Genomic DNA, 27,004 nt, shown 5'->3' on the forward strand with positions numbered 1-27,004 from the left:
TTACAGGAGAAAAGACGAAATAACTTTATTCCATACGTAGTTACGCTTATAATTTACCGAGATATATTTATACGTGTATGTACAGTATTAGAATATATATCATAGATTTATTGTGACGTGTTTCATCGAGATTATAATCTCATGAGTCAGATTTCTTAGAAAATGACTATGTTACTCGTGAAACGCCGCATTCATTGATAAATCTATGATATGCGCACATAAATCCACAAAACATTCTCATCAACGCTGACAATGAAATGTGAAAGTCTGCCGGACTATTCTCACGAGTTATATAAAATCTATGTACTAGCACAAATAATCAATCGATCTTCCTAAATTCGATTCGATATAGGATATATTACAACATCGGCTCGACAAACATCCCACAAAGAAATATTACAAGTTCATAAATGATTCCAAGATTCGGCATAACTGTTTCACTTTTATCTTCGAACACGCATTTTACGGTTTTAGACATATTGTTTGATAACATAATATGTTATTGTCTACATGACTCGGTAAGCAGCATGTTCACGAAAAGAAAACGTCTTCAGAATATATTGGCAAAAATCTATCTCGCAATTAAATATTCAAGTAAATATATATATATATATCGAAAACGTTTTTTACATAAATACTTGATTTTAAAACGCTTTGAACCTTTTTTCTCGATGCAGCTTGGAACGCAGTCGATGGTCCAATAACTTGTTTTTGTTTAATTCCCAGAAATTAAATTCTCTTATTGAGCCTTGACTGCATTTCAAACTGCATCGAAGAAAAAAAGTGTTTAAACTATATGAAAACAGAATATATGAAACAGAGTGTACATAAAATCGGACAAATTGTTTCTAACATTTTTGTGGAACGAGAACCAGAAAACCAGGCGAATCTACTCTACATATATCCACGACTATCGGAAAATCGAACAAATCAAAGAATTCACGATTTCAGCAAATATATCCTCGATACTATTATAAAAAATGCCTTCTTCGCGAATCTATCATAAATTGGGGAACATTATGATTCATAGAGTGAATAAGGTCTCTTTGAGAACAGCATGACATAAACAAAAAATTACACGCTATTATTATCTGCTTCTATGATTACTTTAATGTTTCGTTAATTATCTAACGTATTATAATAAGGCGTTTTCGATGTCTGGCTTTCCTCGCACGTAACAAAGGAAAGTGTCTTTCGAGTCTCTTGTGTATGACAGATCAGCTATTACGACTAGCTCGACGATCTCAAAGGCACCTGCTTCTCTGTTGCTAATTTTGCATTAGCTGAGCACGTAACGGTATATCGGATGCTAATGAAGCAAAGTTTTGCGAAGGAATTGTGAAGTTCTATCAAAACATGAAACATACTTACGGATAACTTCGTGTGAAATGATGCTCATTCGGAGTAATGCAAGAGAGCTACGATCACGGCGCAAACTCGTTTCGTACTTACATATACACTTCTCATAAAACCTACCTTTCTAACGTTTTAATTTCTTCTTCTTAAATCAAGAATAATCGAGTCGCAGGTTCCCCGTCAGATCTCTTAGTAAGATGTTATTTTGAACTTATCGTATGTATTTTAATCGCTACACTGAATCATGTTCATGTGTGTCTGTGTGTTATGTGTCTCACGAATTAAACAAACTCTAGTTTTCTAATCATGCTACATTCGTAAATTATATAAGCATGAACAGCTGAAGAGAATTCCGTCTCATGCTAAGAATATATCACTTAGTTTCACATTTGTACATGTTTGTTCAAATAAATACACAATGAATATAATTATCACATGAATATATCATTTCTATCGGTTTCTTGTCTTTACTCTTCTTGTCCTTCGTGTAATCGGAGATTACGGAATATCGTTATATTTTTATTTGCACGGAACGATACTACTTATATCTCGTACAAAATACCTCAAGCGTTGTATTATCAGCTCCCTAAGGTTAGGTAGAGCTTCAACACGATGTTTTGAAGCTGCCGGAAAATGAAACTTGTTCTCTCTGCTCATAGCTTGTTATATAAGTCGTACTCGCGCAATATTATATTGCTAGATATGTCGCTAAGAACATTAATGGTGTCTACATTGCGCGATTACAAAGTTAACATTCGAGATTATTGATTTTCTCTCTGTTTCAGCAAGGTATGAAAGATTAAACAAACAGATACCTGCTCGTACTATTCTGCTGTCAATTTACCGTCAATTTATAGATATCACTTACTCCTGTATAATTGTGTACAGACTTTTATGTCCCGTATATACGAAGCCGCGCATCTCATTTTCTCTATGACGAAAGGAAAGAAGAGGTCTTTGTAGACACTCTACCTATTAAATCCATGGAAATATATCTATAGGCCTCTAAAGCACAAGATTCTCTTTGTTTAAATATAATGCTGATCGAGCGTCATGCTGTCACGTCGTTTTGCAGTGTATTTGCAGCCTTGTGTGTTCTCGTTATTGTAATCTTCATCTATTTATCATTGTTGCGCATTCGTGGGATACTCAAGAACGTCAATTCTGCATTCGATATTCAGTCTACGAACGATGTTACGTTAATGTCGTATTCTACGTATTGCAAGCACATGCTGCAGCGGTATTTCGTATCACGTTACTACGGCACCACGTCTGGCGTCCATCAGAATTTTCTGTAAAACGCTTTCGGCGTGCTTTCTCTTTCTTTCTCGATGGGCTCTTATGCCCATCCTATGATTTGGTTGTATCCGACGATACTATATGTAACGTTGGATCGCGAATAAACAGTCTTCTAAATTGCCAGGCTTCTTTCGAAATCTGGCTTATGGCAGCGCTTAACTCTTCGAGTGCACATTGGTTTTTTGTGCCTTTTTCTTTCGTGCTGCCAGCATGTCGTAGAAAGGATTGTGCGATATACTTTGTCTGGAAATGAATAGGAACGTTTTAAGAGCCATTTTCACGCGATTTCACAGTATTCTATTATATAAGAGTGCAGTCAAGTGTAAACGCGACTGCATTAGTCTTTTGTCACTTTTAACTTACCGTACGCACTTGATCCATTCGTCCTTCTCTTCGTCGGTAGCTGCAGACATCCTGTATACGGTATGTTTTCCTGCGAAAGATCACAGACGAATATTCAATTGAATTATCCTTTCATATGTACAATTTGTTTCATATTTGACATATTTGATCTCATTTTAATAATTATGTTGCTGCCGAATAATAATTAAATTTTTATCACTCCGATGTGAATTTTGGCCAGCACCGATTAGATTTCGATTTAGATATTCCATACCTTCAACGACTTTTCCCTCGCTGTCGGTTTTGCACGCCTTTATGAACTCGGAACCAGCAGCGTACAATTCAAAGCAGTGTGGTTTGTGTCGGTCCTGAATCTCTCGGACCTGAATATTTTCTAGCGGAATGATGCCACGTGGTTCCTTGTCCGTTGTGTATTCGAAATAGTACAAGCAATTGTCATTCAATATGAACCACCGCCTTTTCCAACTCTTATAACGTCCACCTGTAACAAAATACGAGATATATAGAATTAAGAGCCTATAGTTTCCGGAGAGATGCTATTTACCTGCTGTCTCCGTCAGGGCAGCAGAGGGACAAAGTAATACAATATAAGAATAAGCGTTCCTCCAATGATAAACGTGACAAAAGTCGAGAAATATCATAAGAGATGCCGCGTGTTTCATTCACAACTTTTCTTTCGTCTCGTAATCTCGGCTTGCGAAATTAAACGAATGAATACATAGAGAATTCTGAATTGGTAACGAGCGTAACTTTGTGCCTTCGTACTCTAGCATGCGCATGAGAATGAGAAAACAAGTATTACTTGGAAAATGTACTAAGTGGAGAGAAACTAAAAATCGTCAGGAGACATTGTAGTCGATCTACTGAAGTTTTTATACGAATATGAACGGGCATTACCTTGTTTCCACAGCCAACCTTCTTTATCGGGATTGAAGAAGGTGTGCATTAAGTCGTTGCCATCGTCTTCCGGTATCTTGAAAGGCTCGGTTTTGATACTTTCGTATAAGCTCTGAAAATTAATTACGAATTGACAGTATTCCGCGCGTCTCTCGAGTGACATACTTCCGAGATTTAAAAATATCGTAGAGACTCTCAATTTCCTCCAAAAACGTACAGAAATACTATGTAAAGCGTTCGAAAAATATCAACGTATCAATGGTGACATTTATCGAGGATACGAATCAGGAGAGTATGTACTTGCATCTAAGCGTATTTTACATATACAAATATTATGAAAAAAAATAATGCCATGGACACTCATAAAAATGTTTTGCTGGTCCAAATAAAATTCTAAATGTCATAGTTAAAATTTGTCGCTATTTTTATAACTGCTAGAAAATTGTATGTAGAATTTATAGCAGCAGCATTCTAGCAATATTTGCAGGCAAATTTAGATCCCGTTACCAATTATTAATCTGGCCTCAATCTGAGTGGGCGCCACAGAGAGATGCTTTTCTGCTAAATTTGAAAATATAAATTTCTGCTAAAATTCAAATATAAATTTTGTCTCTTCCTCTATATTGATTAAATACAAAAGATGTATACGATATCTTTTTCGTGTTTGCTAATTATTAATGCATCTTATCTAATTTCTCATATCTAGAAAATTTTCACTAAGATCATTTTTTCTGAGTGAGAATAAACTGACTAATGGTCACTTGATACGCTCTCTTAAGCATACGTATACGCGCAGTATACGTTGGGTCGCGCTGCGTACATTGAACACGTAAATCTGTACTTTGAACTTTCGACCGAGAGGCCATGAGAATGTCTTGGTGTTTCTGTCGCGTAAGTATACCTACCACAAGCAGTTCTCGCGGCAGGTCTCCGCCGTTATTAATCCCCCGATTCATCGAAATAAACTGCTCCACGCTGGGCTTATCCTTGACGCTCGGATTATGCAACGACGTATTCAGCATAATGATGGCGAAGCTCAGCACGTAGCAGGTGTCCGTATTGGTGAAGATATTTGGGTTTAGCTGGCAGTACCTTTGAGCGAAACACTCCATCATACGATCGATTTTTTGCGCCTCGCCGGGTAGTCGGAACGACCAGAGAAATTGGCGTAGGGCCTGCACCAGTATGAGATCCGTGAAGTCGTGTAGCTCGACGAAGGCCCTGAGCACGCGCTCGTTGAAATCGTGCCGCTCGCCGAGGTAATCGCCGATCGCGGTTTTGTTGAGACCCTCGCCCTTATAGAGAAACTGAGCGACATCCTCCGGTGTCGGCGCCAACAGGTTGTGCTCTATCAGGTACTCGATGCCTTTCTTAGGATCCATATTAAACTTCTTGCGGCCGATCGACGTTTGCTTGGCCTTGTTGGATGGCTTCGTCTCGTCGGCCGTGAGTCCGCCGCCCTCCATCGCCTCCATCTCCGCCACGACTTCGCCCAATTCATCTTTGAGTTGCTGAAATTGAAATTGTACAAGGTTAGTTTCAACGTTTCTGGTCTTGTCTTCTGGCACAGAAGTTTTCAACCGGACCCAATGTTGGTTTCAATACAGAGAATTTTGGAAGAAATCCACATTAGCTGCAAACGGCCGTTTCTGACAAGAAAATTAGACAAATTTCTGACAGCGATTTCCCATTTGTCAATGAGAAATGCCGGCGTGGAGCTTAACGACTTGAAGCGACGTGTATAACGCGACGCGGTAGATCTCATGCACGCACAGTGCACGGCAGCTTCCTGCTTCGCGATACTCGCTTGAATACCGGTCGACACGTCCGCCTATTTCCCACCATGCGTCTCAGTTCAACGTACATTCCACGAATGCCAGCAATCAGGGTCGTATCTCTTTCGGTTCGGCGACGATGCACGCGGGCTACGCGCGGCCTTATGTGTTCATTGTTCATTAAAACATCCACTAAAAAAAGATGTGATAAAAAAAAAAAGAAAAATGATTTAATATGTTTAATGTAAAGAGATCAATATGCATAACGTTATCATGTTGACAATCAACAATCGTCTCAGGAGTAAAAGTCCTTGCACAATGCCAGGCTACAGGCAATAGGAATAGGTATTAGTCAATAGGAACAGGGAATAGAAATAATTGATCAGTCGGAATTCCTACTCCCTGTTCCTATTGCCTGTTGCCTAGCATTCTGCAAGGGCCTTAAGTCACCAGTTTGTCTCTTTCTCTTCTCCGACGTCCGAGACTCTTTCAAGGATACAAGAAGAACGGTCTTTAATTTCCGGAAATTTTTGCCTCGTGTCGATCAAGATAGACACCGCGCTTTTTCTTTCTTTTAATTTAAAGAGAGATTCGCCCGACAGATACTGACACTTTGCCGTCACAACGTGACGCGGTGCGTCGCGTCGCGTCGTGAAAAATCGATGAACGCACGCAAACGGCACGATGCGCCTATTTGTAACATTCCGACTGTTCGACTAATGGAAGCGGCCTAGAAAATAGCACGGCCGCATTATCACGAACTAATTTGCACTCTCACGAATTAGTCGCCGGTCATCGATGCATAATTATTTCGGTCTAGACTCTCAGCAGACGAGAAAGAGAGAGGCGGGGGGGAGGAAGGAGAGGAAGGCAGAGACAATAAAGATCTCGGAGCAGGTAATTTGATTTGCATACGAGCGTCGTCGGATTTCCATTCGCAAAAACGAGGAAAGGAAGGGCCGAACGGAAGTGGCCGCGCACGTTGTTCTTCCCCGATGGGCCTCGTTAACGGGTCACCGCGATAAACAGCAAGGACAATAACTTAGTCGCTGGTTGGCCCTGAGCAGTATTGTCTGTTAGGTAGCAGCATTTCTTTTGTACTTATCGCCGCGCATCCGGTCTCACGACAGGAAGGCCGCTGACGATGCGTGAAAAACCGGTACGCCTTGTGAACCTAGAAATTACGGCTCGCTGAATAAGAGCCGGCGCGTTTGTGCCGTGAGGGAGAAACTTTCTTTCGAGTCATTTCGAATCCAAATTCCTGCCGCCGGCTTGGCGTGTGTCTCTCCGTGGTAACACGAAAATCTTGCCGACGAGCCAAGACGACGACGACGCGAACTCGGTCGCGCGCGACGGAGTAAGTATCTACTACAGTTGTCTCTCTATACACGCCCACACGCGTACGAAGGCTCAGAATGGCGTTTAGAATTGCTAATTATCGCATTGTCATCAACGAAGCGAGATATGAGTTGGGGAATTATACGAGTTCCTGCTGAAGCTCACCATTGAGTCACTCCGCAGTTGCTTACTACTCTCAGTATAAGTCATCGATTAAAAATGCGAGTCGCATCTGCATTGCAGATTATTGCGCCATGACGTAGTGAGAAAATGAAAATTAATCGAAAACAGACGTGCACATATATATATATATATATATATATATGTATATATGTGTGTACATATATGTACATATACGCATACATATACGTACGCATTAGAGAGACACACCTATATATCACGGTAAAAACCTTCCTCGCCGCGTCGACAATCGATTTCTCTCGCGGAGATCGCATAAAGTACACCGCGGACTAAACTACTGTAACTCCGTGCTCTACATTTACGATAAAATATTATCAACGGTATCGTAACGTAATCACAGTCGTGCGTCGTCCGCAGACGACCCCTTCGATTTCACATCGCGGCAGCGCCACCGGGAAAACACGTTGACTGCCATGAAGAGGTCATCAGTGTCCGGCGCTATAACACTGCCACGTCACGCTAATTTACGTATAAAACAAAACTAATTGCATATAACAAATTAAATATGTACAGCAGCTAGAGAGTAAACGAAACGAACGAATACATGCATCGTGAATTGCATTCATTTACCATATCTTTGGTGAATCAAACTTTAGCCTTAACCGAGCACTCGAACAATCAGTGGAAATCAATCAAATCAATCATTGTGTTAACACAATGGCATTACGTTAATAAAGAAATACTTGAAAATTTATTCGTGGGTGTATAAAAGTTTATTCGCAGAAATAAGTTTTATATCTTATAAGTAAATTTGTAAATATTCTTCCTCAGTGTAGGGAACTTTGTCTCTGACACCACTTATAAAATCAGCGTGTTATTTTAGTGGGTTAATTAATTATACCCATTATTCTTATTAAAAGAACTTTACAACTCTAAGCTCATAAAAGAAGAAACCCGTATGAGTTAACGCGTATGCATAGAAAAATGCATATTGCATTCAAGTAAACTTGTTCAAGTATTTTTCACTTGTTTCAAGTATTTCAAATGTTTATATGTCTGCAAATCTGTCGTAAGTTTGTCACAATCACTAAATTTACTCAAAATACATTTTGAATTCTATTAAACTTAACATTCCAATAAGGAATATTAAATTAAAACAAAAATTCGGTTTGCTTACTATAGAAAGTCGAGCAAACTTTTTCTTGGATAGATTTTATGATATAATCGCGAAAAGAATATCATACCAATATGATATTCAATGAGCTTTAATCAAATTTGCGATGAGAACGATCTGAGGACTATTATCGAGAAAATATTTTTCGTTGAAAATAGCCACCACTTAAAAGAAGAAGAGTGGAGTAGTCGTTCTTTTCTTCGCATTAGAACGATATTTTATCGTGTGCGGTTGGAGCAGAGGGGTACACTTTTCGCACGCCAACTACGAGAAAAGTCGTAATTTGGCAGTCGATGTGTGTCAACGCAGCGCAATCGCGGCGCATTCTTCTCCCGCGACGCGAGCCGAATACTCGCGCATTTCACGGCGAAGAAGCGTCACGAGGCTTCGCGCGCTATCTCTTCATTAGTCGCGCGGGTGAGGAGACGACGAAGGAGATAGCGCAGCGCGCGCGCGCGCGCGCGACAAAGAGCGAGAACGATAACGATTATGTGGAACGCATGTTTGCGAGAGCGCAATTAGCTTTCGAGACAACGCGCGGCCTAATGAAGCGCTAAATCACCGCGCTCGCGCGCACTGCACGCAGTTTGTTCGACTTTTATGACGTGTACTGCTTGCAAAACTAGGTACGTATCACACCGCGACGGTGCCAGCTGGATAAAGCGGCATCTGATCGAACTTTCTCATAGAACTTTCGCTCTTTTCGCGCGCGATCGATTTGCGTTAACGCGTTAACAGCCGGCGCGGTAAAATTGCGCTTTCTGCAGATCGGCGCTGTTTAGCCAGCAGAGTGAGGCCACGTCCTCGAAGCTTGCGGCTGAAACGCTTTCGCGTCACGATGTCGCATATCTTATTCGAAAAAGTAATTTTCACAATCTTTTGTAGGCAAATTTAAAAGTGTTTCCAAGTTAATAATTGAATTGAATAATATTAATAAAGTAATTGAATTGAATAATATTTCATTTCATTTTAATATTCTTTGATATTAATAAAATTCCTCCGGCTATTTCCTCGCGGCTCCGCGCGCGAGCACACACACACACGATACTTTGTGCAACGCAAAGTTAACGTTATATTAGCACGTGTGCAGTATGTCAACGTTGTCGCTAGGGTCACCGGTGGCCGATGCCATGACTTCGCCACGTCTCATTAATTTTCGCAAAGTATGAGCAATTGCTCATTAGGGAGTATACGTGAATAGAAAAGAGAACACTCGTTACGTAAACGTATGACGGGTGAGCTCGTGAACTACTCGGTAAAATAAAACACAGAGATTTCCGTGCGATAGAATCTGCGAATGATATCATGGCGGACATCGAGTTTAATTTTAACAGCAAACACGGCAAAAACGAGTTATCGTCGATATGTCGTGCCGTATAAGCGGCTAAGGTTTCGTGTCTGTGCAAAGAAAGACACAACGTGATCGCGTGTCACGGTACGTCGCGTCGCACGAACGCGCCCTTGGTTCTTTAATTTTTTATCTCCGGCATCCTTGCCACTGCCTTGTCCGCGACGATGGCGGCTATCTGTTGAAATATTACGCGCGCGCAACGTAGACTCGAGTGGATCCCGATTATCCTCCGCGTCTAAACGCGAGCAGGAGAGAAAGCAGTCGCGGGGATTCTTCGCGCCCTCCGTGCGCGTAGTCTCGAGTTTGGAGAAATGGAAAAGGGCGACGGAAAGAGGAGGGGGCAAAGCGGGACCTGAAAAAATGTACAGCTTGCGTGTTCGCAAGGTCCGTTACGATAAAATAATCCGACGGCGTCTCGCGAAGAACCGCGGTCGAAGTTCAGAGGCCGCACGATAATCCGCCGTGCTTTTTTCAGACCGATATATTTAAAGGAAAATATACACGGCGCTTACAATGCCCGGTTCATAATCTTGTTATTTCGGTCGGCTGGTCGCGCCCAACCGATAAATTCGATCAATTGTAAGCGTAAATCGCGAGATCAAAGAATTTTTTCGACCAAGGGGACCGAGAGAGCGATCGCGCGCGCACTGGTCGTGACTGCGTACGTGTATGTACGTGTGTATGTGTATGTATGTGGGTATGTGGATTGTGGGCGCGAGTCGTAATTGGAGGGCGGCCAAACGTTCTCTAACGCTACTGCGGATACTCCGTCGCCCCCGCGCCAGGAGGGTCGAAGAAAACCGAGCCGGTTCTGGCCGGTGCCCAAGAGTTATGAATTCGCGAAAGAAAAGGACGCGGGAGCGAGAGAAAACGCGAGCGCGTACAAGTGCCCCGACGACGATGAGTTTTGCATTACTCCGCTGTAACGGACGATGACTCGGCGAACTTGCGAGGTCTCGTGGCTCCCATCAGCGGTCTCACATCCCACATTCTCCTCCTTCTAATTACAACATGAGAAAAGCCATGGAAGAGAGAAAGAATCGCTATTATGTCGTTCCCGAAAAGAGCAACATGGTGAAACGCGATCAGACGTCGCGGTAAGCGACACGATCAGCGGCCTGCGTCATCCTCTTTTTCCTAATTACAACTGAAAAAATCCACGGACAGAAAGATATCATTCCACTGCTGAGAAAAGCGATTACACAGTCTATTTTTTCCTTCCTTTAACTAATCATTATGTTCAACAAAGAATATTTTCCTGATAACAGCCTCAAAATATACTCATCAAAAATTTTATAAGTGCTCATTATTGTACACTCAAGAGAATTTATTCTCTCTGCAAGAATATTACAAAACTTTGCCGAGGAAAAAGTTGGCTTGGCTCTATATAGAGCAGGTAAATCGAATTTTTTATTGCATTTAATATTCTTGATTGAAATGCTAAATTTACCACAGAATTAAAAAAAAAAAATATATATATATAATTTAATATATAAATCTTGAGAATATAAAAAAGAATATAATATTTTTCGGATTATATTATATATTACATTTTAAATATATAGGGTGTCTCAGACTTCCATGATGCCCTTTGTGAGAACGTAGTACGGATTGAGGTGAGCAAGAAAGTCCTGTGTCGTTTTGCGATATCCACAATAATAGTCGAGATATTAATTTAAAAAATTGGTGAATGATCACGCGCAATATGGTAGATGGCTGCAATGGCGCCATCTGCCGTTGTATACTTATGCATTACGTCAAACTGAACAAAAAAGTTGTCTACCATTTTGCAAATGACCACATAGATTTTTAAATATTAAAGAAAATTGTTACATGTATGATTGTATACCATAATGCACAAATTTCCTTTAATTAATATCTAAAAATCTATGTGGTCACTTACAAAATAATAAAGGACTCTTTTGTTCAGTTTGACTTAATGTATAAGTATACAATGGCAGACGGCGCCACTGCAGCTCATCTATTGAGCATGATCATTCACCAATCTTTTTTAATTAATATCTCGACTATTATTGCGAATATCGCAAAACGGCACAGGACTTTCTTGTTCACCTCAATTCGTTCTACGTTCTCATAAAGGGTCATCATGGAGGTCTGAGACATCCTGTAAATAAGAATATATTTTGAATAAATTTGATGGTTATGACGAACTCATGATAGATTCGCGGAAATTGATAAAACGCTTGAAACAAGTAACATTTAACTTGAATGCAATACAGAATGCAGAATTGCAAACAAAATAATCTAATGTAATCTGTTTATAAAACTTTTCATGAGTTGCAAATGAGTTGCTCAGATAAGTTGCAGACAATTTTAGGATAATTAAAAAAAATATTTCAATAATAGTATTAAAATAGTAATAAAAAGTACATTTTTCTCTCATATATCTTAACGATATTACAATTCATGATTACACGAACAAGACAATCTTGAAATCGGCAATACAGGAATAAAAGTATGATAATATTTTAGATAATAATTATTTTTATTTAGCACTGGCGATGCTGTAAATGTTGTGTGTTTGAATGCCATAAATGTTGAGGCATTTTTCTGCGCGCAGATAAAGAGGAAAAGATCGCGATTATGCCCCGTCTCGGAAAAGAGCGACGTGGTGAAACGCGATCGCGCTTTCGCCGCGCTGAAGGAGCAGCGCGCGATCGGGAATCGCGGGCGCGTTTTATCGCGTAAACAGCGATAATAACACACCGGTGTGCGCCTCTCTTGCGGCGCGACTGCGAGTGAATCAGAGTAAGACATGAGCGAAGAGACGCGAACCGCCGTTTAGTCATTAATTCAACAATGCACACTGATCGTCGAGGCGGCCGTGTTGTTCGTGCAGTATTAGGCTCCAGATAGCGAGTATCCGGTTGTTTAGTTTGCGAGCGCGGTGACGCGCGCGCGCGCGTCACACACCGGAGCTACCGCGACAACTTCTCCGGCTTCTCGAGTTGTTTGCTCCTCGAGTGTGCTGCGAAATAACGATGATATGCGCGTTTATCAGCAAACACGGCTATTTACGTGAGTTAAAACGCTCATACCTCCGTGTATCATTGAGCGTTTGCTGATGAGCGTCGAGGAAATCATGCGTCTCGACGATGCGCTTGGCTCCCTCTCTCTCTCTCTCTACTCTGCTCGCTTTTCGACTGGCGTAACCCATTTTAGTTGTTTACGCCCGACTCTTTTCTTCCTTTTCGTTTTTTTTTTTTTCGTACTTATCCTTTTTTCCTCTTCTTAATAGTACGCTCGCCGAGGTATATGGGTCGAGTCGGTCAAATTCACCGTTCATCGCGCGCGGGAATTTATATTTATCCCCCTTGAGCGCGTGCAGAAGGCGCGTATTCCGCGCGCGCGAAAGACGCCGCCGCAGGTGGAGGTAGGCAGAGAGGCTGCTATTTAAACGTACGGACGTGGCACGTACGCCCATCGATCTATTTTCGCCCTTAACCGCCCGCTATCGCCGGCGTGTCGCGCGTTATTCGTGTCATCGGGAATCCGGACGATTCGATCCGCCGCTGACCCGGCTAATCTCTTTTATAACGCGGGGTAAGTGACACGGATCCCTCCGTTGATCCCGGCCGGTCGCCTCTCTTCGCCGCCTCGCGGACGTAACTGAATTAATTGCCGAGATGGCAATTAATTCACGTTGCGCTCTCGTGATAAATCGCGCTATCAAGCGCGCGGCATCGCACGCACGCATGCAGGCACACATCGTGAGGAGAGAATTCTGCGGCTACGAATATCCACGTGTCGGTATCCCGTACACGCGCGCATAGAGAGAATAAACCGCGCATAGAGAATGAACGGAACGGGTCCCGGTTTCTTCTATAAATAAGTCTCCCTGACTTACAATCTTCAATTCATGACGTCACTTCGCGACGTCGCGGAGTGTTACTGCTTTAGCTCACTTTCGCAGGGCCAGCGTGTGTCCGCGGTCTCTTTTTCCTTCTCCCCTTCCTCCCCTCCCCCCTGTCCTGTATTCTCGACATACTTCCGCGAATTGTCGTAATCGTTATCGCCGTGCGCGCCGAAGACATCGCATTGATAACGGATCGCGACTCGTCGACGATCCGTCGTCTACGTCACGCATGATCTCTCACGTGCGATTCACGCCGCGCCGGCAGTGACGATCGGCCTCTGTCTGTTTTGCATTTGATTCTTGACCCTGGAAGCGCGAATCTCGCGGAGATGACGTCAAGAAGTGGCAACGAGTTCGCGAACGCGCGAGTCTCGTCACGACGAAACCTGAACTTTAGTGACATTTACGCGCGCGCCTCGTGTATAATTAAACGACTCTCTGTCTCCTTTGACGTGTGCGTGTGTGTGTACGATGCTAATGAAACCTGATCTGATCGAACATTAATTATCGATTAATATCTTGTTAACGGACGTCATTCTCGTTTATAAAATCATTGCTTTTTAGCGACGCCTTCTCTCTTCTCCCCGCCTTTTCCTCATCCGATAAATTTTCTTTCCCGCTGTGTTCCGTTCGCGATTTATTATGTGAGACCGTCATGCAGCGGCCACGTGAATGATGCTGTGACGCGTACGACGTCCCGGCAGACTCGAGAACGTGCCATCACCTCCGGAACAACGTTCCGAGCGACTACGCAACGCGTGGTTAAGCTCCGAACAACATCTAGAAATAAAACCGACCAGTTGGCACGAGTCGTCGGGAAGGATCGCGATACTTTTATACCTGGGTCGCCTCGCGAACATCGCCGCCGATCGACCGTTCACAACGATCTTAGCGTTCGTCACAGCGCGTGCAGTAGCAGCAGCAGCAGCAGCAGCAGATGATCCAACTTTTCAATCGCGGTTTTCTAATTTCCCGGGAACCCGTCACCGGGTCCCTTCGCTCGCCAAAGATCGATCGCGAGAACCTCAATCAGAGGATCCAGGCTGCATTCGTTTTGGACACTTTCATGCTGGAAATTAAGGCAGAAGTAGCAATCCTTGGACACGTATCTAACTCTGAACACTCTCATTGTTTTGATCTTTAAATATAAATATCTAAACTTACGAAGCATGGAACATATATAAATATATTGAATACTATCTAGACTGGTGGAAAAATATCTAAAAAACTCTGAACACTCTCATTGTTTTGATCTTTAAATATAAATATCTAAACTTACGAAGCATGGAACATATATAAATATATTGAATACTATCTAGACTGGTGGAAAAATATCTAAAAAACTCTGAACACTCTCATTGTTTTGATCTTTAAATATAAATATCTAAACTTACGAAGCATGGAACATATATAAATATATTGAATACTATCTAGACTGGTGGAAAAATATCTAAAAAACTCTGAACACTCTCATTGTTTTGATCTCTCATTGTTTTGATCTTTAAATATGAATATCTAAACTTACGAAGCATGGAACATATATAAATATATTGAATACTATCTAGACTGGTGGAAAAATATCTAAAAAACTCTGAACACTCTCATTGTTTTGATCTCTCATTGTTTTGATCTTTAAATATGAATATCTAAACTTACGAAGCATGGAACATATATAAATATATTGAATACTATCTAGACTGGTAGAAAAATATCTAAAAAATAAAAAAATATTTATTCGGTGGGTATAGCATACTTACTCATGTCTCAATTCTTTTATTTAAATAGAACAAACAATTGCTTTCGTGGAAAGTCAAGCTTTTAAGAAAGTGTATATTTTTTTGCTTAAAAAATATATCAATATAAGAGTAAATATGTTATTGGTACCTACTGAATAAATATATTTTTATTTTTTAGATATCTTTTGCCTCAGTATATATATATTCTAGATTAAAAGTTTAAGTATACGTATATCAAAAACTAATAAATTTACGTAATAAAAATAATATTAAAGACTAATTAAAAAGCAATAAGGACTAATAAAAAGCAATAATAATGACGAGTACGTGTCTAGGTATTGTTGCCTTTACCTTTATCATTCCATCTTCAATATGTAATGAACAATAAAGAAAGGGCGAAGTTAGCAGGACGAAAGCACCCAAAAAGCGAACGCAGCCCTACATACTGTACGCAGGATCGTGATCCCGCTGGGCGACTAACCGTGGACAAGTCGCTGAGGTCCCAGGCGCTCTTCGCCTGCTTCTGGTAGTTCTTCTTGTTCTTTTTGCCGGTCCTCCGCAGGCTGCAGAACCATCCGGCCGCGATCGCGATGGCCTTCATGTCCCGACGTCCTTCCGCCTGGATATCGGCCGCACCACCTGCACCCCGCATATCGTCCAGGGCGTCCACCGATCGGCCGGTGAAGATCATTTTCGCCAATCGTTTCTAACGGACGCGCGCGGGTGTCCTTTTCTCCCCTCGCCCTTCACCCCTCACTTCTTCGCGTGGAAACAGAAGCGACGCGCACCTCGCGGCACTCCGCGTTCACCGGAATCACGACCGGGCGACATCGTCCGCGCCGACAAAGAGTAAGCGGAACCTCGGTGCAAAGGTCGCCCGACGACGACAACAACGCGTAGGCCGGTCGCAGGAAGTGCAACGACCCTTCGCGAGCACCTTCGCCGACACTTCACCTCGCGATGTCCCGCTTCGCACTTCTCACGTTTCACTCCTCTGCTAAGAAGAAACCGTTCTTTTCCCTCCTCCTCTTCCAAAGGAAGAACGAGGAATCCTCTCTCGGGAGAGATCGCACGTGGCAACGGACGCAGTCTCAAAAAAGTGAGACGCCGAGAGGGAAGACTCGCGCAGCGCGTGTGCTTAGAGCAGTCCTTCTCACGTCCTACGCGAGCGGACGCAGGTAGAAAAATGAAGGAGACAGTGTTCGCCGCATTCCTCAGGCTATTGAATTCAACTAGAGGGCCCCCGACGACGGGAAAGCGCACCGTCGTCTACAGGCGGCACGGCACGACACGTACGCGTCAGTAGTCGTTACGCGATCGCCCGCAACTGCGGCTCGCGCTGCTCGTTCTGGCGGGTTCCGGCCGCCGCCGACGGCGCAACACTGGCGCCTCGCCACGGCCGCGATTCACACTCGTCGCGCGTGTGTACAAATATTCGGCGATCCCCGTGCAACGCACGCTTCCCAGAAACATTTCGATGGGGCGACATCGCCGAGGCACCCACGTGAAAATCTGGCCGAACAGTACCGCATAACAGTCGATTCTCCTAGGTCAGTGTTAACAGTTATTATTTAAAAATCGTCTCAAGACACTCTCAGACACAGATGTCCATACTAAACTAGATTGTTAACAGGCCATCGTAGCACGGCTTGCGTTCGACAGTTTCCGTATATGCGAAGAAATGGCCGCTACCACCACATATTTTCACTATGTTTAGTTATAAAATTCTTTTGTTGAAAATGAGCAAAGCAAATAAAGCCAGCGGCACACGATGTGCTTGTTTTCATGCTGGATTGCTTGCTGGATGGAAATACTCTGTTCTGATTGGTGCATTGGAAGACGGACCAATTAGAATAGAGTATTTCCAGGTGTACAAAGATTTCTTTGGGAATATTATCACAAGTGAAAACGAGAACGCTCAGAAGCAGAACAAAACGACCAATCGTATTTCACCGAGGTCTCAAAAAGAATATTCTCTAATGCAAAATGTCTTAACAAAGCATGGAATATGGTATAAATATAAAGAAGGTTGCAACAACGCCGTTCGTCGAAGTGTGTTCATGGAAAAATTCTTGTAGTGAATTAATTAAAAGATTTTTATAAAGAGATATAAATAGAATAAAACGAAAAAGAAGTGTTACTTTATATTTTTAACTTTGTAATATGAACTACTTGGATACACTAAGTGGTCGCGTAATATCAAAATTTTTACATCAAGTCTGTTCTTTTTAGTTGGACTATTTGAATTCGTACATTTGGTGCAATAAGTTACAGTAAAGCCAGCGGCACACAATACTTGTTTTCGTATTGGTTTGCTTGCTGGATGGAAATATTCTGTTCTGATTGGCGCATCTCTGAAGATGGATAGAAATTCACCAATCAAAACAGAATATTTGCATGCAGCAAGCAATCCAGCACGAAAACAAGCATCGTGTGCCGCTGGCTTAACATCCAATACTATCTATTTTTTTGTTGCAACATTTTTTGATGCAATAAGATGCTGGCATTTTTGATTTTACGATAATAATTTAATGGCCACGCTGACTCACATTGTACGTTGTAAAATACACAAGTGACACACGCACAGGACCGCCGCCATTTTCTCGCATACAACTGGAAACCTTATGCAACGCAAGTCCGAAGCCTTAGAGTGTTTTCCAGCTGCGTACACTGTGTTACACAAAACCAGTTTATTGGTTGCATATTATGTGTTACAAGATATTTTAGATAATATCTAATCAATAAACTAGTTGTGTAACACAGTGTAACATAGCTGGAAAGCTATGTTAACAATCTAGGGTGCTTTCCAGCTATGTTACACTGTGCTACACAAAACCAGTTTATTGGTTATATATTATCTAAAATATCTCATAAGATAATATGCAACCAATAAACTGGTTTTGTGTACGTACCTGGAAAGCATCCCTAGTTTAGTATAGACATCTATGTTTTCAGATCAGAGCTCAAGGTTAGGTGACAGCTTTTTTCAGCTGAATCGCGATCACAGGCCCGTATCAATAGTTGTCACCTGGGCATCAATCATGAATCTTTTCACGTGAATTCGATCTCACCTGTTTAACATCAGTGTTAACAGTTATTACTTGAAAATTGTCTCAAGACATTCTCAAATCAGAGCTCAAGGTTAGACGACAGCTTTTTTCAGCTGAATCGCGATCGCAGATACAGGCCCGTATCAATAGTTGTCACCTGGACATCAATCATGAATCTTTTCACGTGAATTCGATCTCACCTGCCAATCATGTAATTTGTTCTCTAGTATGAAGTCATGAAATGAATTTTGCAATGCTTGGAGGTGATCATGAATCATTTCCTCCGTTGTAAACTCGTAAAAAGTGGGTATTTCCATATATTTTCAAGATTAAATTTTTTACTTTTCACGAGGAGAAAATTTTCCTCTAGTTCACACGAGGAAAAGATTTATAATTAGTTCCCTGTCAATTAATCATGTATCTTTTCCTCTAGTGAGAAGGTATCTTTTCCTGAATTCGTAAGAACTTTCACGAAAAATTTTTCATATTACCGTTGTTTAAGAAATTACACATTCGTAAAAGTCGAGTTCACGTGGAACTTTTCACTCTTCACGCGTTTGCTACTTTTAGAAAAAGTTACATGTTAGCCCTCTTAAAACTTATTTTATGTGAAATATTCAGATTTTTATGCAGACTTGGATTTAAGTTAATCAATTCAATTATAACACGTGGCACTTATATCAGTAATCGTGATTTAACCGAAAAACTCTCTCCTGACTCTAAGATCTATATTATCAGTTACTTTATTAATAAATTAATAGTCGTTATTTGAAGTTTGCCTCAGATCTGAATTTATTAATTGAATTGGATGTGAGCTGAATCGCGATTACAAATGCAATGTCACATATATAATTCAAGTAAGAAATTAAAATCTAATTCTAGCTTCATATCTGAATATCTCACGTAGGACCTCCTAGTAACGACTTTTGATACGAGCCTAAATTCAAATCTGAAAGTTTTACTTGAAAGAAGTCTCAAGCAACGACTATGCCGTGCGGACTTCCTCCCCATGATGTCACGTATATTATGAAATTCAACTGAAAAACTTGGATCTGGCTCTAAATAAGAATCTAAGAGTCTCACAAGTTGTAAGCAGCGACTACTATTAAATACGAGTCTTAGAATCTCTCGCGAATTCCGAAACGGTTTTCGCATTCCCACGACGACGACGACGACGACGGGAGCGAGATGATTGGTGGCGCGGCTACGGCGTTCTTATTCGTCGTGCTTTCTTTTCCTTCTTTTTTTAGCGATTCAAAAATCGCCACTCGCACCTGCCCGCTGCACGTGCAAGGTGACCAACGGGGAACGCGACCGTGTTCATGGCCAGCTGCGTACGCCTAGTTTGGACGAGTTTTATCGCGTGATCGCGCGCCCTGGCCGGTCGAGCGCGAACGCGAGCAGCCTCGAAAAATGCTCGATCCGTAATCGATTGATGCGTCGCGCGTCCTCGTGTCCTTATTTTTATTGCTTATTACTTATTTTCCGCGGTGAAACGATCGATCCGAGCTTTCGGCGCGCGTCCCGCCTTTTTGGCAGGTCTCGAGCCAGTCTGTCTTTGTATCAATTTCGCTGATTAATCGTGTCAATCGATCACGTCAATCAAATGGTCACTTTTTCCGACAATATATCGCCACCGATCGCCGCAGTATGTAGCACTACTCTCTAAATTTCTCAAAGTGAAATCTCGCTGAAAACGAGTGAAAATGCACTCGGCGCGTCAGTGAAAATATTGCAACTCGGGATCGCAAGGGTAAAAGTTTCGTTTGAGCTCAGAGTTTGGGCTCTGACTCCATGCGAGTGAACATTTCAATCGTTCAGAGCGAATTTATTCCTACACGTTGTGAAAAAACACTGCATTTGTGTCGAAATCGACCCGTGTAAACATCTTTTCCTCAAAATTTGCCCGTGTTACATGTTGTCGTTGCGTTATTTTGACTTCTGTGTTGAGAGTTCGTATCTCGTATCGTTTCTCAATGTTCAAATCACACAATGTATATATAATATATATTACATTCTTACTGACATATTTTACATGTAAAATGTACAGACTTGTCAATAAGTTGTGTCATTTACTAACATATTTGTCTTGTGTTGAATTGACGCAATGATGACAGTGGAACACGTGAATTTCTTGTGTTATATTTAACGCGAAACCTTTTGCAATCTATAAAATATGGTGAACATCAGAGTTACTTCGAGTGGAAATATTCACTCGACGGTCCGGAGCGAGGAATTCACTCTGTGCGAGTGAAAGAATCACTCGAATTCCGATGACTCCGTTATCACTCTACTTTTCGGGTGAAATTTGTTCCCAAGATATTTTTAGAGAGCAACACAAATAAAATGCCGGATTGATTACGTCGACGGTCGACAAATGATCGGGAAATCTCGGGAAGGCGATAAGAGAATCACGTAAACAACGGTATCTGACGTATTTGTAGATAGAGCGTGTAACTTTTATCGGTTATGATAAGTGCCATTACAACACGTATACGCGATCTACGTTAGCCGGTACGTTCAGTCGCAGTAGTCGTTCGATTAACGCGGGGGAGCGGCGCGGATGACGTTGTTACATTGATGTTGTACCACGAAGTGGATGCGTCAGCTATTGGTCAACTGCGACGACTACTTCCTCCTCGCCGGGAAACCGTTCATGCCGAAGACGATTTGTTGTGCATGCACGTCGCATTGTTGCGATACCTCCTTGCCATTCGTACCTAACCGTCCATCGCGACTATCTATTGTACAAGTCGATCGAACGAGTTCCGAGTAAACAGCTCGTTTACGTAACGTCGTCTCTTCGCGTTCCTTTTTAATCGCCAGCAAGGTTTCGCCTACATTATTATGAGACTCGTATTTTTAGTAACTCCCTTGTTTACGCCTGCAATTAGTTTGAGCTTTTTTGTTAGATGTCCACGTATCGCTGTGTTGTGCATGTTTGTGTATGGGGAAGTACACGGGATATTAAGATAAGACCATATATCAAGGGATGCGTTCCATATTTAAGATAACACCGTATGCTAAGGTGATACATATATCGTTATCGACAGTAGTCCGGTTTATCGTGTCGGTTTCCTTCTTAACGAGAATCGAACTAGATATTCCATGTGATCGCGTGTCCCGTCGAACTTTCGACGGATACGTATGAAGACGATTGATCAAGGTCGGAGAGGAAGAGGACGGTAATCGTCTCAAGATTCAACCGACATATTTCTCATCGCGATTTTCACGTTTATTATTAGCGGCAGCTAATACGATGATGTAGCCGCGGTAATTCGTGGCTTTCTACGTGATTCACGATCGCGAACGCGACGTGAGAAGAGTTTAACGAGAGTTAGGCCAACGAGAGAGGCGAACGAGGGAAATCCTAGATACATAAATAGCATTAAGCCGATTTGAGAATCGCCGAGTTGAATCGATAATGTCGAGTCAATTGCGCGTATTTTTGCTTTCAATGCCGATTCGGACATTCTTCTCTCGACGTAGCTTAGAATGCAATTGACAAGAGAAACCAATTTCCGGGAATTAATCAGAAACAAATTCTCTTATTAAACTTTTGGCTACATTCTAAAGTGCATCGAAGAGAAAGTACTGCATTGAGACCAAGTACATTCGTTTGCACACTTTTTTCCCGATGAAGTTCGCATCAACTGGTCACAATTCCGAGCCGAGTAATTATAAGGCTCGAAATACACGATGAAAATATTTTTTGGCTCTTTATTATATTTTTGCACAAAGAGAATATTATAGTTTCTTCTTCATATAAATATTTTTCTATTTTATTTATATTCCTAGTAATGCAAGAAAATGAATTGTCAATAAGTCTATTTTGTTAAAAAAAAAACTTATAAAAATTTTTTGTTAAAAAATTATAAATTTCGCTAGAAACACAGTAAATTTTTTCATAACGCATTTTAGCTCTAAAAATATAAGTAACACATGTGAAATAAAAGGATAGTGAATTATTGCGGAATGTCGATCTATTTCTCAGTTACAAGGCTCTATAGATATTTATTACTTCAACTATATTTTTTGCCCAGAAGGGGATTTAGTTTACAAAAAATATTATCTTAAGCACATTCATCCATCCACATTTTGTATTAAATTTTAACTTGTATTAAACTATCCTCTATATTCTTATCCTAATATCACGACAATCTGTATATTGCACAATTTAAATTTCTATCTTTTTACTATTGCTTATTTATCACGGGCATTATATTATCTAATCTACTTTATCTTATTCTAACTTATCTATTATTACAATTTACTCTTTTAATATTCTACATATTTTTTTCCTTTCTTCAAAGCTTCCTCAATATATTGCCTTTTACCTCATTTAATTAATTATTTCATACGAAATTCTATAAGAATTTTTACTGTAAAATTATCCCCGTGTATTTGCTAGATAATAACACAAATAAAGATATTTTTTGTTTTTCTGAGTCCATGGCAATTGTGATATCGGATATCTCGTGTACTGTCACTTTGACTCCTGTCATAACTGACTACCGTGTACGAGCAATGACTTACAGTTGCGATCATTTAATACGCTTCTAACTTCATCGAGAAAAAAACGTGTGCAAACTATTTCGTAAGTGAATGTATGAGTCTATCATTCGGAAAAACAGCGATTCTCGTATTCACGTTGAAATAGATTTACGTGGAACATCGTGACAGTGGCGACCGACGCTACAACACGCCGATGACGCGATTAATTGTATCTAATTAGATACACGGTCAACGGAGGACTGATAGAACGAGATAGCAAGAAGCGCACGTGTCGGAAATCGCGTCCTTGATCGTCAAGAGACGCCAGTTAAACTTCTTGCGCACGATCGACGGAAAATCTTTGCGCGGCAGTCGATGTGTTGATATACCAGCTTTCACGGTTGTTGCGCGAATTTATTATTGGCGGGAGCCTATTAATTATATGTTACCTTCTCACGGCGTCTCTTTCGTACGCCAGCATACGAAAGACAAGCCAACAGGCGCGACCAACGTGTCTTGGATTTGCTATTATTCGATTTGACTGCAAAGCGCGTCCTGGACATCGTGAATCGGCGAGTTTAAGCAGAGTGACGACCCTGAAGGCTCGCGATTCACGAGACTCTGCCCGTATCCACCAGATGTTTACATACGCGGCGGAATGTACGCGACAGACCCATCGGGCGTACTACTGCGTCCCCGATTTCGTCTAGATTTATCCCAAGTGTCGCACAGCAAGGACGCGCGTGGAGCGCGTTATTCGAAAAGGCCGAAGTCTCGGCGGACACTCAAAAAAATATTTTGCTGGCCCAGATAGAATTCTAAATGTCGCACTTAAGTTTATCACAGTTTTTTGTATCTGCTAGAAAAAATTGTTTGTGACACATTTAGAATTTATAGCAGCAACATTTTTTAGCAATATCTACGAGCAAATTTAGGTGAATGTAACGATTATATATTCGTATGTTTCACGTCGTTGGTCTTTTTTTATCACAGTCAATTTTTAAAAGAAGACTGTGCGACTGGTTTTAACTTTACAACCTTAGACATGAGTAAAATTTATCCAGTCCAACTTTTCAAACGTTTGCCATCCTTAAAAACATACGTCTTATTTTTTCATTATAATTTTTTTCAACTTTATCTCTAAAATATGATGGATCTATTCATATTCCTCTATGTTTTCTGCATTGATTAAAAAACATTGAATTTTGATCATTTTTACAGAAGTTATGAGCAAATATGGAAATGTGCTGGTATTTCTAGAACCTTCAAAAATTGACTAAGAATATGATCTAAAAAATTCGATATAGAGCTACTAAAAACGCATCTTTGTGAATTTTGGAGGAGAGGTGGAGGAAGAAGAAGTGTGTTTGTGTGTATGTGTGTAAGAGAAGATATAACAAGTGTGTATACGGGGGAAGAGAGACTTGGGTAGATTATATAAAGTCGGATTAAAGGGTCTACCACAAAAATCAAATCCAGAGACAGAAGCCGTATTTGTATTTGGAGAATGCGAATAAAGAGGATTGTGTATCTGTGTTTATGTGGAAGAACGTGTATAAAAGCCTGAGTGAGGAGAGAGGGTTAGGTTTAAGTAGACCGGATTAGCAAAACTTCCTCAGGCTTTTATTTTAAATCTTTTAAAACACAATAAAAAGACAACTCATTTAATTTTTCATTACCTAAACTATTAATCATTTAATCACATCTTCTGTCTTACTGAATGCATTTCTTGCGTCTCTTTAATCCAATACTTTTGATGTTTTGGGTTCTAGAGTTCGTCTGTATGGTCGCCACAGAGAGAAACTTTCTTGCTAAATATCACAGACAGAAATTCTGCCTTTGTCATCTGTTTTGATTAAACGCAAAACATATATGATATCGCAATGTTTGCTAGTCATTTATCAATCTTACTTGATTTCTCGTATCTAGATAATTTTCGCTACGACTGCAAGAGCACTTTTGCAGGGTCATTTGGTGACCTTTTCGGAATCCGCTACTGCCGAGATGGTTGGCGCCTTCAGCACGTCGGATATGCGAATGCGATGAGTAAGTGGCGACGGCGTTTTCGAGGGTGCGGGCACGGGGTCATTTGATGACCTTTTCGGAATCCGAGGTCTGTCGCAGCGTATGCGTTCAGCATTCTCGTGATGAACGTACGCGTGGGACGAGCGCGATGAGTAAGCGGCAGGCTATCTAGACACCACGGAAACGGCCTTATCTTGGAGAACATCCTGGAATTTTTCTGACCGTTTACACATAAGTTTATAGGATGCGCGTCCTCACAGTACCACCACGCCTCAGCTTCGAGAATATCTCCGCGATTGTGCTCATTATCCGCCCTTGCGATACGACGCGGCAGATATTTTCTTCGTGAGAGGTACACTCTGATATTATTCATCTAATGATAACCGAAAACTGCTCTTCACATTGCGCTACGAAGTCGAGAGGAAAAATCACGGCGCAATGTAACGTGCGATATTCCTTGTGCTTTCGAGATTCATGACATCATTAGATTATGAATCTTTTCACGTGAACTCGATCTTCGTGATCAGATCAATCAATTACACAGGTCTGCATGGTTTTGTTGAGTGAGATCTGGCAATGTTTTCTTACGTAATTTTTTGTGCTGAATCCGAATCTGGCTGCAGAGTTGCTTTCGTGTCAAAATTTCAAAATATCCTAACTTAAAACTGTCAAAAAGCTGTTTTCAACCATATTTTAAATTAAATTAAAAATTGAGAAAAATATTTTTGTCAGGTAGGTTAGGATATTTCGAAATCTTGACGTCATAGAGCAATTCTGCAGACGGATTCGGATTCAGCGCAAAAAATTACGCAAGAAAACATTGTCAGATCCCAATTTTTTAATACTTCAAATTTTGCAGGCCTGTGTTATAAATCATGTAACATTTTATCTCAATATGAAATCATGAAATGATTTTGGAGTACTCGGATGCGAACATAAATCTTTTCTTCCAATTTAAGCTCCTAAAAAGTGAATATTTCCATATACTTTCAGGAGATTCTTCACTTTTCACGAGTTCACATTAGGGAAGAATATTCGTGATTGATCCCCTGGAACAAAGTGATCTCTCGAACGGTGAAATGACAGAAGGGCTTTAAGCTTTCTTGTGATTTCGTCGCGTAGATGCTCGTACGTAATTCGCGGACATTCTGCTGCCTTCGTTTTCAATTTCAGTCATCGCAAATGCTGACGGTCAATTTTCCCGATCGCACAACGTGCAGCAGAAGAAAGCAGAAATACGTGACACGTGTGTGGAGGAACGATATATGTTTCACAGATGAAATTGGGCCACTGACATCTCGCGATGAAATATCTGAGAGATAACGCGCATTCGGCGGGATAACATCCGCGGGTATTTCAGTGCGTGTGTGGATTCATCGAAAAAGCCCCGCCATTATCGATCGCGATATACACAGGGACAAATTTTTAAGTAAAAGTTAAGGTAAAAGTAAAAATTCCTATAGAATTTTGCCACCGAGGAACAGATCGATATTCTGTAGCAATATTGATTCTCGCTCCATATGTGATGCTTATATTTTAAGAACTGGAATGTACTACTAACAAATGTATTGCGTTCCTTAATAACAAGATAGATTTTACAGTCTATTCCTGGACGCTGCCAGAAATATAACAAAATTGAAAGGAATTTATAAAAAAAGCAACTATAATATTCTCTCCGTGTATTGATTTTAGAAAAGCTCGTTGCATAAAATTAACCCTTTAACCACAAGGTAAAATTATGAAACATAAACAACAAGATGAGATCATGTATTAAATAAAATTAAATAAAGAAGTTTTAAATATAAATTCGTTTCTTTAATTTTAGAAAATAATTACTTAATTTAAACAAATATCTTCACAGTACTATTCAAACAAACGTTTTTTGAAATTTAGTAAATTTTTTTGAAAAAATGTAATACATTTTTTTAGTTTATTTCTTTTCTGTATATTAAAATTTATATTAGAATGAATGTAGCAATTTAACGAGAGGACAGGTATTTTTATTGTATAAAAGTATTCTTTTCAGTGCAGTATTTTACTTTGGCGTAAATATATTACAAAGTTTCAATGGATTGCATTGAGAAAAATATGTACCGGACAAGGTCTTCGTCGACCCTACATTGTCGTT

The 27,004-nt window shown here is 40.8% G+C and overlaps 2 protein-coding genes across 4 annotated transcripts in view; both read right to left on the minus strand.

Moving 5' to 3' along the window:
* Nucleotides 1-16,614, minus strand: LOC116847027 (cytohesin-1-like). Of its 2 annotated transcripts, none has more exons than XM_032821586.1 (6): nucleotides 15,789-16,614; nucleotides 4,821-5,426; nucleotides 3,916-4,027; nucleotides 3,272-3,502; nucleotides 3,019-3,088; nucleotides 1-2,898 (listed from the first exon to the last, which is right to left on the minus strand). In XM_032821586.1, exons 1-6 carry the CDS (start codon nucleotides 15,996-15,998, stop codon nucleotides 2,811-2,813), a joined length of 1,317 nt encoding a protein of 438 aa, XP_032677477.1. In that variant the 5' UTR covers nucleotides 15,999-16,614; the 3' UTR covers nucleotides 1-2,810. The 2 variants fall into 2 exon arrangements, with proteins under 2 accessions (XP_032677477.1, XP_032677478.1); XM_032821587.1 differs by having other exon boundaries at nucleotides 3,272-3,499; nucleotides 15,789-16,610.
* The window catches only part of LOC116847028, a 13,152-nt gene continuing 2,733 nt past the window's right edge, over nucleotides 16,586-27,004 (minus strand). The window contains exon 3 of one of the 2 annotated variants that reach the window (XM_032821588.1): nucleotides 16,586-16,853. In XM_032821588.1, the coding sequence (XP_032677479.1) occupies nucleotides 16,617-16,853 (237 nt within the window). In that variant the 3' untranslated portion in view covers nucleotides 16,586-16,616. Of the gene's footprint in view, nucleotides 16,854-23,424; nucleotides 25,045-27,004 lie in introns of those variants that run through there. The other variant, XM_032821589.1, reaches the window with a different exon arrangement.

The sequence above is a fragment of the Odontomachus brunneus genome, unplaced genomic scaffold, assembly GCF_010583005.1.
Source record: "Odontomachus brunneus isolate Ranch 3 - 2012 unplaced genomic scaffold, Obru_v1 Obru_scaffold_072, whole genome shotgun sequence".
Lineage (NCBI taxonomy): Eukaryota > Metazoa > Arthropoda > Insecta > Hymenoptera > Formicidae > Odontomachus > Odontomachus brunneus.